Source organism: Salmo salar, chromosome 19, assembly GCF_965601325.2.
Source record: "Salmo salar chromosome 19, fSalSal1, whole genome shotgun sequence".
In the NCBI taxonomy this organism is placed as follows: Eukaryota; Metazoa; Chordata; class Actinopteri; order Salmoniformes; family Salmonidae; genus Salmo; species Salmo salar.
In genome coordinates, this window is record NC_138309.1 from 51,408,996 (window position 1) to 51,430,000 (window position 21,005).

The 21,005-nt window shown below is 42.3% G+C and overlaps 1 protein-coding gene across 6 annotated transcripts in view; it reads right to left on the reverse strand.

Moving 5' to 3' along the window:
• Window positions 1–21,005, reverse strand: part of LOC106578942 (neurexin-1a) — a 179,636-nt gene that overhangs the window by 126,632 nt on the left and 31,999 nt on the right. For 4 of the 6 annotated variants that reach the window (XM_082965773.1, XM_082965776.1, XM_045702408.2 and 1 more), the window contains 5 exons: window positions 12,810–13,111; window positions 11,980–12,003; window positions 8,424–8,585; window positions 6,521–6,592; window positions 6,040–6,264 (listed from right to left, as the gene is read on the reverse strand). In XM_082965773.1, coding sequence (XP_082821899.1) covers window positions 6,040–6,264; window positions 6,521–6,592; window positions 8,424–8,585; window positions 11,980–12,003; window positions 12,810–13,111 — 785 coding nt within the window. The remainder of the gene's footprint in view (window positions 1–6,039; window positions 6,265–6,520; window positions 6,593–8,423; window positions 8,586–11,979; window positions 12,004–12,809; window positions 13,112–21,005) is intronic. The other 2 variants (XM_082965775.1, XM_082965774.1) reach the window with 1 other exon arrangement.

Consider the following 21,005-nt stretch of genomic DNA (forward strand, 5'->3'; position numbering starts at 1 on the left):
TAAACATCAACACCAGTATAAACATCAACACCAGTATAAACATCAACACCAGTATAAACATCAACACCAGTATAAACATCAACACCAGTATAAACATCAACACCAGTATAAACATCAACACCAGTATAAACATCAACACCAGTATAAACATCAACACCAGTATAAACATCAACACCAGTATAAACATCAACACCAGTATAAACATCAACACCAGTATAAACATCAACACCAGTATAAACACCAACACCAGTATAAACATCAACACCAGTATAAACATCAACACCAGTATAAACATCAACACCAGTATAAACACCAACACCAGTATAAACATCAACACCAGTATAAACATCAACACCAGTATAAACATCAACACCAGTATAAACATCAACACCAGTATAAACATCAACACCAGTATAAACATCAACACCAGTATAAACATCAACACCAGTATAAACATCAACACCAGTATAAACATCAACACCAGTATAAACATCAACACCAGTATAAACACCAACACCAGTATAAACATCAACACCAGTATAAACATCAACACCAGTATAAACACCAACACCAGTATAAACACCAACACCAGTATAAACATCAACACCAGTATAAACATCAACACCAGTATAAACATCAACACCAGTATAAACATCAACACCAGTATAAACATCAACACCAGTATAAACATCAACACCAGTATAAACATCAACACCAGTATAAACACCAACACCAGTATAAACATCAACACCAGTATAAACATCAACACCAGTATAAACATCAACACCAGTATAAACATCAACACCAGTATAAACATCAACACCAGTATAAACATCAACACCAGTATAAACATCAACACCAGTATAAACATCAACACCAGTATAAACATCAACACCAGTATAAACATCAACACCAGTATAAACATCAACACCAGTATAAACACCAACACCAGTATAAACATCAACACCAGTATAAACATCAACACCAGTATAAACATCAACACCAGTATAAACATCAACACCAGTATAAACATCAACACCAGTATAAACATCAACACCAGTATAAACATCAACACCAGTATAAACATCAACACCAGTATAAACATCAACACCAGTATAAACATCAACACCAGTATAAACATCAACACCAGTATAAACACCAACACCAGTATAAACATCAACACCAGTATAAACATCAACACCAGTATAAACATCAACACCAGTATAAACATCAACACCAGTATAAACACCAACACCAGTATAAACATCAACACCAGTATAAACACCAACACCAGTATAAACATCAACACCAGTATAAACATCAACACCAGTATAAACATCAACACCAGTATAAACACCAACACCAGTATAAACATCAACACCAGTATAAACATCAACACCAGTATAAACATCAACACCAGTATAAACATCAACACCAGTATAAACATCAACACCAGTATAAACATCAACACCAGTATAAACATCAACACCAGTATAAACATCAACACCAGTATAAACATCAACACCAGTACAAACATCAACACCAGTATAAACATCAACACCAGTATAAACATCAACACCAGTATAAACATCAACACCAGTATAAACATCAACACCAGTATAAACATCAACACCAGTATAAACATCAACACCAGTATAAACATCAACACCAGTATAAACATCAACACCAGTATAAACATCAACACCAGTATAAACATCAACACCAGTATAAACATCAACACCAGTATAAACACCAACACCAGTATAAACATCAACACCAGTATAAACATCAACACCAGTATAAACATCAACACCAGTATAAACACCAACACCAGTATAAACATCAACACCAGTATAAACATCAACACCAGTATAAACATCAACACCAGTATAAACACCAACACCAGTATAAACACCAACACCAGTATAAACATCAACACCAGTATAAACATCAACACCAGTATAAACATCAACACCAGTATAAACATCAACACCAGTATAAACATCAACACCAGTATAAACATCAACACCAGTATAAACATCAACACCAGTATAAACATCAACACCAGTATAAACACCAACACCAGTATAAACACCAACACCAGTATAAACATCAACACCAGTATAAACATCAACACCAGTATAAACATCAACACCAGTATAAACATCAACACCAGTATAAACATCAACACCAGTATAAACATCAACACCAGTATAAACATCAACACCAGTATAAACATCAACACCAGTATAAACATCAACACCAGTATAAACATCAACACCAGTATAAACACCAACACCAGTATAAACATCAACACCAGTATAAACATCAACACCAGTATAAACATCAACACCAGTATAAACATCAACACCAGTATAAACATCAACACCAGTATAAACATCAACACCAGTATAAACATCAACACCAGTATAAACATCAACACCAGTATAAACATCAACACCAGTATAAACATCAACACCAGTATAAACATCAACACCAGTATAAACATCAACACCAGTATAAACATCAACACCAGTATAAACATCAACACCAGTATAAACATCAACACCAGTATAAACATCAACACCAGTATAAACATCAACACCAGTATAAACATCAACACCAGTATAAACATCAACACCAGTATAAACATCAACACCAGTATAAACATCAACACCAGTATAAACATCAACACCAGTATAAACATCAACACCAGTATAAACATCAACACCAGTATAAACATCAACACCAGTATAAACATCAACACCAGTATAAACATCAACACCAGTATAAACATCAACACCAGTATAAACATCAACACCAGTATAAACATCAACACCTAGTATAAACATCAACACCAGTACAAACATCAACACCAGTATAAACATCAACACCAGTATAAACATCAACACCAGTATAAACATCAAAACCAGTATAAACATCAACACCAGTATAAACATCAAAACCAGTATAAACATCAACACCAGTATAAACATCAACACCAGTATAAACATCAACACCAGTATAAACATCAACACCAGTATAAACATCAACACCAGTATAAACATCAACACCAGTATAAACATCAACACCAGTATAAACATCAACACCAGTATAAACATCAACACCAGTATAAACATCAACACCAGTATAAACACCAACACCAGTATAAACATCAACACCAGTATAAACATCAACACCAGTATAAACATCAACACCAGTATAAACATCAACACCAGTATAAACACCAACACCAGTATAAACACCAACACCAGTATAAACATCAACACCAGTATAAACATCAACACCAGTATAAACATCAACACCAGTATAAACATCAACACCAGTACAAACATCAACACCAGTATAAACATCAACACCAGTATAAACATCAACACCAGTATAAACATCAACACCAGTATAAACATCAACACCAGTATAAACATCAACACCAGTATAAACACCAACACCAGTATAAACATCAACACCAGTATAAACATCAACACCAGTATAAACATCAACACCAGTATAAACATCAACACCAGTATAAACATCAACACCAGTATAAACACCAACACCAGTATAAACACCAACACCAGTATAAACATCAACACCAGTATAAACACCAACACCAGTATAAACACCAACACCAGTATAAACATCAACACCAGTATAAACATCAACACCAGTATAAACACCAACACCAGTATAAACATCAACACCAGTATAAACACCAACACCAGTATAAACATCAACACCAGTATAAACACCAACACCAGTATAAACATCAACACCAGTATAAACATCAACACCAGTATAAACATCAACACCAGTATAAGCATTAATATATTATGAATGTGTGTGTGTATGTGTCTACCTTTAGGGTGGGGTGGATGCGAGGGTCGTGTGTGGTTAATGTGCGTATGCATATGTGTGTGTGTGTGTGGTCTTACCTTAAAGTGGGGTGGTGCAAGAGGCGGTGTGTGTGGGTGTTCCTCAAAACGCATGCTACCGTGCTCTGAGTATGCAAATTGGAGCATGGGAGGGTCGGAGTACGAGTCCAAATCAAAGTATGTGAAACGGAGCACGGATTGCACTTTATGAATCTGTACTGCGTACTCTGTTTGTACATATTCTGAAGCATGCATCGATGCAAGCTTCAACGGAAAGCATGCAGATATAATGCAACCAAGTAAGGAATTACGGACAATTTATTGAAATCAATGGCGCCATTATTTGAGTTCAAGCAAAATGAAATTTACTCTGACTTTGGAATGAAATGTTGCCTATTTATATCTCATACGTTGCCTGACTACAATATTTGATCTTAATACAGTAAGAAATATCCACTAAATAACATTTGTTTTAGGTAACTTTAGCCTGTTAAACTATCTGGCTAGGTACATTATTACGATTCACATATAGATAGCTGATAGTTATGAAGTAAAACGTTTGCTTTGTGTACATCTTGTTTGGTCTCTATTGTTGTCATTGTCCTGGCTGGAAGAAGGTTCAGTGAATGGGGAGGTGCAGCGTGAGGTAATACAGTAGGGGGAGTGCTGCTCAGCGTGAGGTAATACAGTAGGGGGAGTGCTGCTCAGCGTGAGGTAATACAGTAGGGGGAGTGTTGCTCAGCGTGAGGTAATACAGTAGGGGGAGTGCTGCTCAGCGTGAGGTAATACAGTAGGGGAGTGCTGCTCAGCGTGAGGTAATACAGTAGGGGGAGTGCTGCTCAGCGTGAGGTAATACAGTAGGGGAGTGTTGCTCAGCGTGAGGTAATACAGTAGGGGGAGTGCTGCTCAGCGTGAGGTAATACAGTAGGGGGAGTGTTGCTCAGCGTGAGGTAATACAGTAGGGGAGTGTTGCTCAGCGTGAGGTAATACAGTAGGGGGAGTGCTGCTCAGCGTGAGGTAATACAGTAGGGGGAGTGCTGCTCAGCGTGAGGTAATACAGTAGGGGGAGTGCTGCTCAGCGTGAGGTAATACAGTAGGGGGAGGTGCAGCGTGAGGTAATACAGTAGGGTGAGTGCTGCTCAGCGTGAGGTAATACAGTAGGGGGAGTGCTGCTCAGCGTGAGGTAATACAGTAGGGGGAGTGCTGCTCAGCGTGAGGTAATACAGTAGGGGAGTGCTGCTCAGCGTGAGGTAATACAGTAGGGGGTGTGCTGCTCAGCGTGAGGTAATACAGTAGGGGGAGTGCTGCTCAGCGTGAAGTAATACAGTAGGGGAGTGCTGCTCAGCGTGAGGTAATACAGTAGGGGGAGTGCTGCTCAGCGTGAGGTAATACAGTAGGGGGAGTGCTGCTCAGCGTGAGGTAATACAGTAGGGGAGTGCTGCTCAGCGTGAGGTAATACAGTAGGGGGAGTGCTGCTCAGCGTGAGGTAATACTGTAGGGGGAGTGCTGCTCAGCGTGAGGTAATACAGTAGGGGGAGTGCTGCTCAGCGTGAGGTAATACAGTAGGGGGTGTGCTGCTCAGCGTGAGGTAATACAGTAGGGGGAGTGCTGCTCAGCGTGAAGTAATACAGTAGGGGAGTGCTGCTCAGCGTGAGGTAATACAGTAGGGGGAGTGCTGCTCAGCGTGAGGTAATACAGTAGGGGGAGTGCTGCTCAGCGTGAGGTAATACAGTAGGGGAGTGCTGCTCAGCGTGAGGTAATACAGTAGGGGGAGTGCTGCTCAGCGTGAGGTAATACTGTAGGGGGAGTGCTGCTCAGCGTGAGGTAATACAGTAGGGGGAGTGCTGCTCAGCGTGAGGTAATACAGTAGGGGGAGTGCTGCTCAGCGTGAGGTAATACAGTAGGGGGAGTGCTGCTCAGCGTGAGGTAATACAGTAGGGGGAGTGCTGCTCAGCGTGAGGTAATACAGTAGGAGGAGTCCTTCTCAAATGGAAGGATTTATGTGTTCTCCACACTCTCGTCCTCATAAGAACGTAATCAAGAGAACGTGCTTGGAGAATGCACTCGGCGCATGAGAGTGTGAAGCACAGTAGTACGCATATTGAGAAACATCCAATGTGTGCTTGGTCAGCATGTGTCTCCTTACCTTTAGGGTGGGGGGTGTGCGGGGGTCTTTGCGTTGCTGTTGCCGTGGTTTCCCGTGGCTGAAGAGCATCAGTCCATTGGGTTCTGTCGTTCTAAAGTCAAAGGAGATTGACCCTGCCTTCTTGGCGCTCCACTTGCTCAATGCCACAAACGATTCTGGGGTGTCAAAGGTCACGGGATCGAGGGTCGCCACGCTCTCACACTTAAACGCCACTATACCGCTCACCTGATGGATGGGAAAGTTTGTTAAGTTAGTTTGTTCCTCTCAATTATTTATTCTTCATTTAGTATGTTACTTATTTTCTTCAGGCCCCTGTAGTCAAATCAAATCAAATGTTAAAAATGTAACACATTAAATTGAAACAATAAAATAAAGTGAAACACTGAGTAGTAGGGCTGTGTTGCAATGGACTACTTAAGGGTTAGGATGCGATTTGAGACCAGCCAATAAGACCAGCCAATAAGAAACTATGGTATATTACCTTCATCTTAGCATCTCCCTGCTTAGCCAGCCGAGACAGCTCCAACCGTACATCATTGTTCTTATACACCACCTTCCGGTCAGGGTTGAGGGGTCAGGGCAGGGGTCAGGGAAAGAGGTTATTAGGGTTGAGAGCAAGAGTGCAAATAAGAGCGTCTGCTAAATGACTTAAATGTAAATGTAAATGTAGTCTTGTATCTCCTCTCTCCTTGTCTCCTCTCCTTCAGTCACAGAAGAAAGCAAAGCCTCAGTTATCACTGTCATGTTGCTTCCACCAAACCTGTGTTCCAATACCAGTCTAGATGAAGGAGAGGAGATGAGGAGAGGAAATGAGGTGAGGAGGAGAGGACATGAGGAGAGGACAAGAGGAGAGGAAGAACTAATGAGATGCAGCCTTTTATGTGTGTGTGTGTGTGTGTGTGTGTGTGTATGTGTGTGTGTGTGTACGTGCATAAGTTTGTGTGTTGGTGCGCATTAAATATTGTACAGGGCTGATGATCAGTCATGCGAGTATGTTCCGTCGTACATCTTAATTATTTCCCATGGATTAGCATACGATCACATTAGATATGTAAATGACAGCAGCATGCCTACAACACCATCAGTCCCAATCAACCACACGCACGCGCGAACGCACGCACGCCACACACACTACTAATGATATCACCGTTGGCAAATCATCTGTCTGTTTGTTTGTGTGTATCTATGTGTGTGTGTGTGTGTGTGTGCCGTTGGCGCATTTGGAGCAGAGCGGATGGATAGAGGGTCTCGGTGGCAGAGCCAATTAGCATGTTAGCGCTTAGCGCTGCGTTTGCTCCCTCAGCAACACTCATCACTGATTCTCTCTGATACTGAAGCCTGCAGAGGGAGAGTAGGTGCGTGTGCCACTGCCAAATGTGTGTGTGTATCTCTCTGTGTCTTATTACCGTATATACTGTATGAGATGTGTGTGCATCTCTCTGTGTTTATTATTACCGTATTTACTGTATGAGATGTGTGTCTCTCTGTGTACATTATTACCGTATATACTGTATGAGATGTGTGTGTATCTCTCTGTGTACATTATTACCGTATATACTGTATGAGATGTGTGTGTATCTCTCTGTGTACATTATTACCGTATATACTGTATGAGATGTGTGTGCATCTCTCTGTGTACATTATTACCGTATACACTGTATGAGATGTGTGTGTATCTCTCTGTGTACATTATTACCGTATATACTGTATGAGATGCGTGTGCATCTCTCTGTGTTTATTATTACCGTATTTACTGTATGAGATGTGTGTCTCTCTGTGTACATTATTACCGTATATACTGTATGAGATGTGTGTGTATCTCTCTGTGTACATTATTACCGTATATACTGTATGAGATGTGTGTGCATCTCTCTGTGTACATTATTACCGTATATACTGTATGAGATGTGTGTGTATCTCTCTGTGTACATTATTACCGTATATACTGTATGACATTTTACATTTACATTTTAGTCATTTAGCAGACGCTCTTATCCAGAGCGACTTACAGTAGTGAATGCATACATTTCATACAATTTCATACATTTTTTTTCTGTGCTGGCCCCCCGTGGGAATCGAACCCACAACCCTGGTGTTGCAAACACCATGCTCTACCAACTGAGCTACAGGGAAGGCTAATGAGATGAGATGTGTGTGCATCTCTCTGTGTACATTATTACCGTATATACTGTATGAGATGTGTGCATCTCTCTGTGTACATTATTACCGTATACACTGTATGAGATCATGAACCTGTGGATAAACCTGTAGGCCTAGCTCTGTATGCGACTGTGATGTGCGCATATGTAGACGTGTGTATGCATGTGTGTATAATGTATAGATGAGTACGAGTGGGTTAGTGTGTGTGTGTGTGTACACCCCACCTCTTTAAGGCAGCCCATGAAGTTGTTGCTAACAGGAGATCCAGGGAGGTCAGCAGTACTGGGACTTCCTCCCACGTAGAAGAAATCGTCTGAGCCCAACATGGTGTAGTCTTCCTGGGTGTAGCCCGTAGTGGTCAGGATGCCGTCCACGGAGATGGTCACCTATGCAACAAAGCACAGGGAAAGGGCACGCTATACTCACACCAAACGCAGCGCTATGCGCTAGCCTGCCAAATTAGTCTGCCCCCTTACTGACTTGGTAGGTTTCTGGGGAGGTGGTCTGGTCTTGGCTGTGGTTTGTTGGTCAGTTGATTGGATTGATTGGTCAGCTGTATTGGACTGGTCTGTGATTTGATTAGTCTAGCTGTGTTAGGTCTGTGATTTGATTGGTCTATCTGTTGTTTGGTTTGTGTGATTTGATTGGTCTAACTGTGTTTTTCTGTTGTTTTAATTGATCTAGCGTGTTTGGACCTGTTTCCTGTCTGTGTGATGAGGTGGTTTGGGCTTGTTAGGGTATTATAGAACCAACTCTGTTCTCAGGGCAGCAGATCTGTCCTGCAGGCAGAACAAATACAAATCTGAGTCCAAGTCTGTGTCCTTTATACTCAAGTTTGAGTCGAGTCACGAGTCCCTTGATTGGGCTAAAGGCTGCAGTCCAACAATCTTTCAAGATAAGTTCCTAATTTAAAATATCTAGCTAATACTGAAGCTACCTAAAATGTCCTGTTGAACCACCTGGTACTCTACCCTGCACCTTAGAGACTGCTGCCCTATGTACATAGTCCTTGAACACTGGTCACTTTAATAATGTTTACATACAGTGCCTTCAGAAAGTATTCATACCCCTTGATTTAGTCCACATTTTGTTATTTTACAGGCTGTATTCAAAATGGATTAAATATATTTTTTCTCTCAAACAGGTTTTTAGAAATGTTGTCACATTTTATGAAAATGAAATACATAACTATTCACATCCTTGAGTCAATACTTTGTAGAAGCACCTTCGGCGGCGATTACAGCTTTGAGTCGTCTTGGGCATGTCTGTATCAGCTTTGGATTTGGCGATGTTCTCCCATTCTTCGGCGGTGAACAGCAATTTTCAAGTCTTTCCACAGATTTTCAATGTGGAATAAGTCAAGGGGTATAAATACTTTCTCGAAGGCACTGTATGTATATACTGTATTCTAGTCATGGCTCATCCTATATAACTACTACTGTACACACCTTTTATATTAATGTACTTTCTATAATGTCTATACACCTTCATATACATATATATTTATATTCCAGACTCTGACATTGCTCGTTCTGATATTTCTTCATTTCGTTTAAAAAAATTCTGGATGATGTGTGTGTATAGTTTATTTGTATATTTTTTTATTATTGCTAGGTACTACTGCACTGTTGGAGCTAGAAACACGAGCATTTTGCTGCACCTGCGATAACATCTGCAAATCTGTGTACGCAACCAATGATTTGATTTGTAGCTAGGACGTTGCACGGGATATACATGTTATGCAAGGGAGAGACTTTACCTGACAAAGTCAACACTGGCCAAGTAAGTGGTCCAAGTCATGGAAATCACCAAGTCCTGGAGTCGAGTACTACATCACTGGCCTTAAACCATTTTACCAAATTTTCCAAGTTCTCTGCCCTCAGAGCATCATGGACAAGATGCTATGCAGCTAAATTCTGCCCTGGGGGTGACCTTCACCCCTACATTTCTTTCCTCGTGACAATATGCCTCCTACCAGTCAATTCCAATATTTAGCTACTAGCTAGCTACATTCATTATTTTACCAGCTATGGTATTAGCTTATACAGCTAGTTAACATTAGCTGACTAATAGGCAATTTATGCTTCTTGCAGCATCCATTGCGTGGAGCATTGCATGGAGGGAATGTGGAACTCCCCATTCCATACACAGACAATGGTGGTTTGGAAAATTGGGGGAGGTGTTTCTTGTAGATTCATTACCTTACTTCCGACTCTCCACTCTGAAGAGCGCAACAAGCATACATTCTCTGCTGTTCTGCTTAAATGTCCCCACGCGCACGAGACAAGAGAGTAGGTGTACTCAGCTCACTCGGTGCAACGGGAGGGTGGAATTTGACCCCAAATCAATGCACCCTATTGTGCATTAGGGAATCTAGTCACCCAATAAATGCTATTTTTTATTATTTTCAGGCTTCAGTTAAAGCAATAATAATGAGTTTGAACTTCTTATGGAAATATTGAACCTAAATAAAAGCATCACTCAGTCTTCTCTGTCAGTGGATCCACAACACCTTTGACCTTCGTAATCGATCTGCCATGAGAACAATCAAAGGAATAACATTGGTTCTATAAAACGCAAACAAGCTTGATATTGACTAGTTCATTAGCAACAATGGCTAACCCACTGACTAGATTACAGTAGCATGTGTAGTCAGTTCAGGTTGTAGCTAGCTTTAGCATCAGTAGCTAACGAGGATTACCCTGGCTATATAGCATTAGCATAAGTACCTAACCTAGACTACCCTGGATATATACCATTAGCATAAGTACCTAATCAGGATTGCCCTGGCTATATAGCATTAGCATAAGTAGCTAACCAGGATTTCCCTGGCTATATAGCATCAGCATAAGTAACTAACTAGGATTTCCCTGGCTATATAGCATTAGCATAAGTAGCTAACCAGGATTTGCCTGGCTATATAGCATTACTATAAGTAGCTAACCAGGATTTCCCTGGCTATATAGCATTAGCATAAGTAGCTAACCAGGATTACCCTGGCTATATAGCATTAGCATAAGTAGCTAATCAGGTTATTCAGGCATATGTTGAGGCTCAGCAGCCACAATCTGTTAGTGTATTAGGTATTAATTAATATTCTGATAGTAAATGGTGTTAGTGCTGTTAGTAGTGTTGAGTTTAGTGATAAACATGATGCTAGTAGTGATGATAGTGTTGAGGGTTGGAGTGTGTGAAGGGTAGGGGTTGTGGGTTAGAGTGTGTGTGGGGAGTTAGTCAGATTAGCAGGTCTGAATGATGTGACACATACACTGACACACACACTGACACACACAGTGTTAAATGGGTTAGTCATTCCACACACATGCAGCCGCCTCTCGCTGCATGCAGTCAACAGCAAGAGGAAGATAGGAACGAGAAAACAAACAACAACAGAAGAGCCTGGGCTCAGCAGCAGGGTGGACAGCATGCAGAGGAGGAATGGAGAAAAAGATCAGGAGAAAATTAAAACGGGGGAGGGAGGTTGGCCTCTGTCTCTGTGTTTAATGGACAAATCAGAGAGGCAGGACCTGAAATTGCACCATGCAGGGGGAATGGCCAATCGCATGCAGCTGAGGAATGAGCCAATCAGGAAGCGCCTACATGTTAACAACGGGGAGATGGAGTGAACGTCGGAAAAAGGTAAAAGGAAAGGTAGAGAAAAATAGCGGGGCTAGGAGGAAGGGAGTGTTAAGCTGAGAGTACCAACCGACATCATCCTGTTCTAGTATAGCTTTAGGAAAGGATTAGAGTTATATCTACCAAACAATGGAGTTTGTTTACCATAGCGTGTCCAATGCCTGAGTGCTTTGTGGAGAGGGGGAGGAAGGAGAGCAACAAGTGTGAACAGAACAACATCCGTAAAGGACAAAGAAAAGGTAGAAGGCCAGTGGAGGTTAGAGAGGTGTGGAGAAGGCTAGGAGAAGGCAACAGGTTAGTAGTATGACACATTCCATGGATGGAGGTTAGTTAGTATTACTAGCAGGTTAGTAAGTACAGTTAGTAGTTAGTGGTTGGTACACACAGGCAAACAGCAGAAGACTACAGTTAGCAGAACCATAGTGCCCCCAGTCCTGACGCTAATACACACACACACACACACACACACACACACACACACACACACACAGTGAGTTTAAGACAAATACACCCTCTTTCTCTCTCAGGCACACAACCTCTTTCTCTTTGCCTATGTTTCCCTCGTTCACCCTCTTTATCTCTTTCCCCTTATAACCCCCCCTCTCTCTATAACCCCCCTCTCTCTATAACCCCCCCTCTCTCTATAGCCCCCCCTCTCTCTATAGCCCCCCTCTCTCTATAGCCCCCCCTCTCTCTATAGCCCCCCCCTCTCTCTATAGCCCCCCCTCTTTCTATAATCCACTCTCTCTATAACCCCCCCTCTCTCTATAACCCACTCTCTCTATAAACCCCTTTCTATAAACCCCTCTTTCTATAACCCCCTCTTTCTATAACCCCCCCTCTCTCTATAACCCCCTCTTTCTATAACCCCCCTCTTTCTATAACCCCCTCTCTCTATAACCCCCTCTCTCTATAACCCCCTCTCTCTATAACCCCCTCTTCATCTCGCCCCTCCCCTGCCGTTGCCAGGTTACCTGTCTCAGGTTGCGTGTGACCTTGACATCGTGCCAGGAGTTATCGTTAAACTTCCCGTTAACCGGCTCCACCAGGGCCTCGAAGGCCCCGGACCCCAGGTTGATGACCAGTGACACGGCTCCGTTCTTTAAGGCCAGGTTGACGTAGTCGGCTGATTTGCCCGTGTGGAGCATCAGGCCGTTCCTCTGCAGGGTCTTAAAGCTCAGGGTGATCTCATCACTAGAGGACTGGATGGGGCTGGGAGACAGGTCATAGCAGAAATACTCTGACCCCTTAAAGGTTGCTACGTAGTCCTCACGGGCTGGAGGGAGGGAGGTTAGATGGAAGGATGGAGGGATGGGGAGAGAAGTGGGGAGAAAGAGAAACAGAGACCAGTCAATGTTGTTAATGTTTTATAATGTTTATAATATAACTTCATGGCCATAATGTTAAATGTGTAAACAACGATGTTGGTGTCAAATGGAAACCTAATAACCTGAGACATGTTTCTATCTAACTCTTTGTTTGCTCATCCAGTAGTCTGATATGAGTTGGATGGATCATTCATGAGTGGGTTGACATTAAACCATATGGATATGTTGTGATGCTTCGCTTTCTGATGCATTCAACAGTCATTATAAAATCTGTCATCTTGTTTAGAGATTTTTAAATTATGTGTGTGTATGAGTGTGTGTGTGTGTGTGTTCTTAAGTACCTATCAGCAACCAGCCATGTATAATTTAGCATAATATAATCAAATGTGTTCCAGTGTGTGTGCCAGTATGTGAATGTTAATAGAAAGATATTTGCCAGAGTGTGTGATCATGTGTGTGTCTGTGTGTGTGTGTGTGTGTGTGTGTGTGTGTTCTGGGTGTGTGTGTGTGTGTGTATCTGTGTGTGTGTGTCTGTGTCTGTGTGTGTCTGTGTGTGTGTGTTCTGGGTGTGTGTCTGTGTGTGTGTGTCTGTGTGTGTGTCTGTGTGTGTGTGTGTGTCTGTGTTCTGGGTGTAATCACCAGCAGTGGTACATGGATAAAAACACTGAGGAAGCCAAGTCAAGCCGGTAAAAAAGCCATATTACAACCTATGTTGTGATATTTGTGTTGTTTGCTCTATAACCCATTTGTTCATACGGCACCGTGGAATACAATAAGGCCGGGACAACAAAAATACAGAAGTCACACTGTTGTGGAATAAATTCATCTACACATATGTTTGTTTCATCACAAAACATCTGTCCTGTGAAGTCCACAAAGAGAATATTGTATAGAAACAGTTACATGTACATGACATACAGCATGGCCAAGAAAGATCCTGTTTTTCACAGTTTACTAACTACTGAGCACAGCAACACTACCTCTGTTATTCCAGCACCATTTACACTTAAACATTTCAACATCAAATCAACAAGGCTATATATACGTAGTTTAAAACAGTCAAAACAAACTTACAGATACCAAAAACTATTTAGTCCAATCAATGTTGCTAAATATAATGTGGCTGGCCATGGCACTGATTTCTGTGTGTGTGTGTGTGTGTGTGTGTGTGTGACATGTGCAAGTAAAGCAAAAAAAGGATTTACCCAATTTGTAGACTAGTTGAAGGCCAATGCCATCCTCCTCTCTTTCATGTTGGCAAAACGGTCGGCTCTGTCTTACAGTATGCTTTTAGTTTTTGTTGTCAAAGGCTACCTAGCTAAAATGCTTGCTAGCCTGACTTCCTCGCATGGGCAACAATGAACCAGCTAAGTTAGCTAGCTAGCTAATGTGAGGCTGCTAGGCTACATCTAGGCTACATATTGAACTTCAATCGTCTCAGGCCAGTGGTACAACATATTGATTTACGGTTAGATCAGAACTGAAGGAAAGTTATGAAAACACAGAGAGACGAAAGATCATTTATTTGATTTCTTACATTTTTTTATTGGTCAAATATTTGGTCAAACAGCCTGGCTTCCCTCTGCATCCACGAATACACGCCACTGGTAATTACCTCCCTCACAGCGTGTGTGTACATTTTGGTGTATTTGTGTCAGGAAAGCTTTTACCAACTGAGAGCCTGCGGTGAGTCTTTACCGTGGAGAGGTAGAGCGAGAGGGAGAGTGTGGGCTGAGTGTGACAGGAACCAATTTCTTACAATGAACACACACACCCATTCACCACCATTACATTGTAGATCTAATTTACATTCATACCATTAGATGTCAGGCAACCAGTCAATCAGTAGATCAGACAGCAGGACATCTGTGGGCCGTTCACCATTCTATTACATCACACTCTGCAGCTGATGTAACGGCTCTTTCCTCTCCTCAGCCTCTCACATACTCATTTGTCATTTCCATGGCAACCCCGTGCAATTAGGCTACAGCTGTGTGTGTGTGCGTGTCACAGGAGGTTGGTGGCTCCTTAATTGGGGAGGACGGGCTCGTGGTAATAACAGGAGTGAAATCAGTGGAATGGTATTAAATACATCAACACGTGGTTTCCAGGTGTTTGATGCCATCCCATTCACTCCGTTCCAGCCATTATTATGAGCTGTCCTCCCCTCAGCAGCCTCCACTGGTGCGTGTGTGCTTCTGAGAGAGAGAGAGAGTGATTGAGTGAACAGTGCATTATCAGGGACAGCTGTACTAAATCAAAATGGAGGATAGAGAAACAGCAGGGTGACTACACTACCTGGAGAGAGAGAGAGAGAGAGAGAGAGAGAGAGGAAGAGATGGAGAGAGAAGCAGAGAGAGAGAGGGAGGAAGGGAGGGAGGGAGAGAGACAGAGAGGGGGAGATCAACCATTTCCAGGTCCAGGGACATATAGTCCTAGTTTGTGGCGACCTACAGTAAATGCCAGAACTTGTCAAGAACCCGACACTCGTAGCACACAGGGAGACAAACAGCTGCAGGTGACAGGACCCCCTCCCCAATATGCCTCCGTAGACATAACTATGACAAAACAACCAACAAAAACGGGTCACAACTCTGTATATAGTCAATGGTAGACATCGAGGGGACTCCGACGGTAGGTACACCTATAGCTCATCTCTTGGCAGTAGTACTGTAGACTACTTTATCACTGACCTCAACCCAGAGTCTCTCAGAGAGTTCACATTGACACCCCTATCAGATCACAGCAAAATCATATCTACTTGAACAGAGCAATACTCAACCATGAGGCATCAACGCCGAGCAAACTGCTGGCTTTTAAGCAATGCCATAGATGGAAGGAGGGTAGTGTAGCAACCTACCACAAAAACAATTGACCAACAACAAATCCCTCCTAAAGAACTTCCTGGATAAAATGTTCCCCTGCAATAGTGAAGGTGTAAACTTAGCATTAGGAAGCCTGAACACTATATTTGAACTATCAGCTAACATGGAACATTTCAATTCAAGCAGAAACCCTAAAAGAAAACTAACAACAATGACAAATGGTTTGATGAAGAATGCAAAAACCTTTGAAAGAAATTGAGAAACCTGTCCAACCAAAAACATAGAGACCCAGAAAACCTGAGTCTACACCTTCACTACGGTGAATCACTAAAACAATACAGAAATACACTACGGAAAAAGAAGGAACAGCATGACAGAAAACAACAGGGGACATCATAGCTTTCATCTGGATTCATCTGGTCAGTCTAGGTCTATAGCAGGTGTTCTTAATGTTTTGTACACTCAAACCCACACATCCCACATACACCATGTGTAAATGCCAACACACACCTACATTAAGACACTCACCTACACATACTGATGGATGTCCAGCTCTGGAATATATGATCATGTTATTATTAACCAATTTACACCCTAAACCCTTAATATGTACACCCTAGCGCCTAGCCCCTTACAACTGAAACCATTAAAATATCCAGTACACACTAGCTTCTAACACTACTTAACACCTAACGTCTTGTCTGTCACCTACAGCTCTCTCTCTCTCTCTCTCTGACAATCTCTCTCTCTCTCTCTCTCTCTCGCTCTGACAATCTCTCCAGTTAGAGCCCAGTGTTTTGTCTTAAGCTGGATAAGATCAGTTTTATCCCAGGGCGCACAAGCACGTACGCACACACAAACCCCTTAAAGCAAGTCGTTAAGAAATGATGATAAAGTGGGAAACAGCTCCGGAATGGGCATCAATAACACAATGTATTTATAATTAATGATCTGACTACTTCAACTGGCCTAGTTACAACTGAATTATGCTGCACCCCTTTGTGAATAAGGTCTATTGCTTGGGCACTTGACCGTTGCTAATATTGTAAATTAAATCAAATCTAAAAAATATACAGTGCCTTTAGAAAGTATTCAGACCACTTTACTTTTTCCACATTACAGCCTTATTCTAAAATGGATTAAATAAAAAAATCCTCAGCAATCTACACACAATAACCCATAATGACAAAGCGAAAACAGTTTTTTTGATATTTTTGCAAATGTATTAAAAAGAAAAAACAGAAATACTTTATTTACATAAGTATTCAGACCCTTTGCTGTGAAACTCAGGTGCATCCTGTTTCCATTGATCATCTTTGAGATGTTTCTACAACTTGATTGGAGTCCACCTGTGGTAAATGTAATTGATTGGACATGATTTGGAAAGGCACACACCTGGCTATAAGGTCCGACAGTTGACAGTGCACGTCAGAGCAAAAACCAAGCCACGAGGTCGAAGGAATTGTCCATAGAGCTCCGAGACAGGATTGTGTCGAGGCACAGATCTGGGGAAGGGTACCAAAACATTTCTGCAGCTTTGCAGGTCCCCAGGAACACAGTGGCCTCCATCATTCTTAAATGGAAGAAGTTTGGAAACACCAAGACTCTTCCTAGAGCTGGCTGCCTGTCCAAACTGAGCAATCAGGGGAGAAGGGCCTTGGTAAGGGAGGTGACCAAGAACCCGATGGTCACTCTGACAGAGCTCCAGAGTTAATATGTGGTGATGGGAGAACCTTCTAGGACAACCATCTCTGCAGCACTCCACCAATCAGGCCTTTATGGTAGAGTGGCCAGACAGAAGCCACTCCTCAGTAAACAAAGCACCACAGCTCACTTGGAGTTTGCCAAAAGGCACCTAAAGACAAGATTCTCTGGTCTGATGAAACCAAGATTAAACTCTTTGGCCTGAAGCAAACGGAGCAAAGTACAGAAAGATCCTTGATGAAACCCTTCTCCAGAGCGCTCAGGTCAACGACTCTAAGCACACAGCCAAGACAACGCAGGAGTGGCTTCGGGATAAGTCTCTGAATGTCCTTGAGTGGCCCAGCCAGAGCCCGGACTTGAACCCGATCGAACAACTCTGGAGAGACCTGAAAATAGCTGTGCAGCGACGCTCCCCATCCAACCTGATAGAGCTTGAGAGGATCTGCAGAGAAGAATGGGAGAAACTCCCCAAATAGGTGTGCCAAGCCTGTAGTGTCATACCCAAGAAGACTCGAGGCTGTAATCGCTGCCAAAGATGCTTCAACAAAGTACTGAGTAAAGGTTCTGAATACTTATGTAAATGTGATATTTTTGTTTTGTTTTTAGCAAAAATTTGCTAACATTTATAAAAAAAACAGATTTTTGCTTTGTCATTATGGGGTATTGTGATGTCATATTGTGATGTCATAATGGTGTATTGTGATGTCATAATGGGGTTATTGTGTGTAGATTGATCAGGAAAAAAGACTATTATTTACAGTACCAGTCAAAAGTTTGGGCACACCTACTCTTTCAGAGGTTGTGCTTTAGTTTTACTGTTTTCTACACTGTAGAATAATAGTGACGACATCAAAACTATGAAATAACACATATGGAATCATGTAGTAACCAAAAAGGTGTATGTGTGTCTGGTTTCTGAAATGGAGCTTGTCCTCTCTGTAACACACACACACTAGCTAACCACACACACACACACACTTGCCAACCACATGCATGCACGCACACACACACACACACACACACACACACACACACACACACACACACACACACACACACACACACACACACCCCTCCACTAGCTAACCACATCCACACACACACACACACCCCTCCACTAGCTAACCACATCCACACACACACCCCTCCACTAGCTAACCACATCCACACACACACCCCTCCACTAGCTAACCACATCCACACACACACCCCTCCACTAGCTAACCACATCCACACACACACCCCTCCACTAGCTAACCACATCCACACACACACACCCCTCCACTAGCTAACCACATCCACACACACACCCCTCCACTAGCTAACCACATCCACACACACACCCCTCCACTAGCTAACCACATCCACACACACACCCCTCCACTCCATCATCGGCACGTCTCAAGACTGTAAGCTGGGAGCTAAAGCCTAGAAATTAGATTGCGGTGGACTTGTCTCCATCAAGGTTCCTGACAAGAGAGTAGGTTCATGAACCACATCCACTACACTTCATCCCCCCCCCCCCCACACACACACACACACACACACACACACACACACACACACACACACACACACACACACACACACACTGATGTCAGAATAAGTTTGACTGGAGTAGGACTGGCACTTTGGCGATAGACCAAACACATCTAAGGACTTAACATATCTCTCTCTCCTCTCGCTCTTTATCTCCCCCTCCCCTATCTCACATCCACAGACAATCACCCCCCTCCGCTTCTTCAGAGAAACTCATTTCAGATAGTCAGCTCCAGAAAGCCTCTTTACTTTGAGATGACGGCCACGTCTGACTGCCATTACATTTCTGCATGCACACACACACACACACACACACACACACACACACACACACACACACACACACACACACACACACACACACACACACACACACACACACACACACACACACACACACACACACACACACACACACACACGCATGCACACACGCACGCACACACACACACAAACACATGTACAGTACACACTTAGAAAAAGGTTCCAAAAGGGTTCTTCGGCTGTCCCCATAGGAGAACCCTTTTTGGTTCCAGGTAGAACTATTTTGGGTTCCATGTAGAAAACTCTGGAGAAAGGGTTCTACATGGAACCCAATAGGGTTCTACCTGGAACCAAAAGGTTCTAGATATCACCTTTTTTTCTAAGCGTGTAGCTACATGAACAAAGACACATTCCAATTCGGAACACATACAGTATTTTAAATTATTACTTTGTAGCCATTCAGAAAAGCTCACAGACATACATTTATGCTCACAGACATACATTCAAGCTCTTAGCCATACATTCAGGCTCTTAGCCATACATTCAGGCTCTTAGCCATACATTCAGGCTCATAGCCATACATTCAGGCTCATAGCTATACATTCAGGCTCATAGCCATACATTCAGGCTCATAGCCATACATTCAGGCTCATAGCCATACATTCAGGCTCTTTGCCATACATTCAGGCTCTTTGCCATACATTCAGACTCTAAGCCATACATTCAAGCTCATAGCCATACATAGCCATAAGCAATAAGGAAAAGTATACCTCTGAGCTTTCCTACAGATATTGAAGAGGGAAGGGGAAAGAGAGAGGGAGAGAGTAAGTGTTTGTCATTTGAAAGAAATATTGAAGAAAAAAGAAAGTAAGAAGAAAAGAAAGAGGCATCATTTTTTAAAGGTAGAAAAGCAGCACTGGCATCAAACAAGACCAATATGCTCCTAATGGAGCAGAATTCTAGTTTGTTAGAACACCATTACACTGTTGTGTATCATAGATATCTCATAGATATCTCTGTGACCAACACTGTAAGCTAAGTAGCACTCCAACCACCAACTTCTACTAGTAGTAGAAGCAGCAGTAGTAGTAGTAGTAGTAGTAGTAGTAGTAGTAGTAGTAGTAGTAGTAGTAGTAGTAGTAGTAGTAGAAGCAGTAGTAGTAGTAGTAGCAGTAGATGTAGTTGTAGTAGTAGTAGTAGTAGAATAAGTAGTAGTAGTAGTAGTAGTAGCAGCAGCAGTAGTAGTAGCAGCAGTACTAGTAGTAGTAGTAGTAGTAGGAGTAGCATCAGTAGTAGTAGTAGTAGTAGTAGAGGTAGCAGCAGTAGTAGATGAAGTAGAAGTAGAATAAGTAGTATTAGTAGTAGTAGCAGTAGTAACAGCAGTAGTAGTAGTAGAAGTAGTAGTAGTAGTAGTAGAAGCAGCAGCAGCAGTAGTAGTAGTAGTACTAGTAGCAGCAGTAGTAGTGGTAGCAGCAGTAGTAGTGGTAGAAGTAGTAGTAGTAGTAGGAGC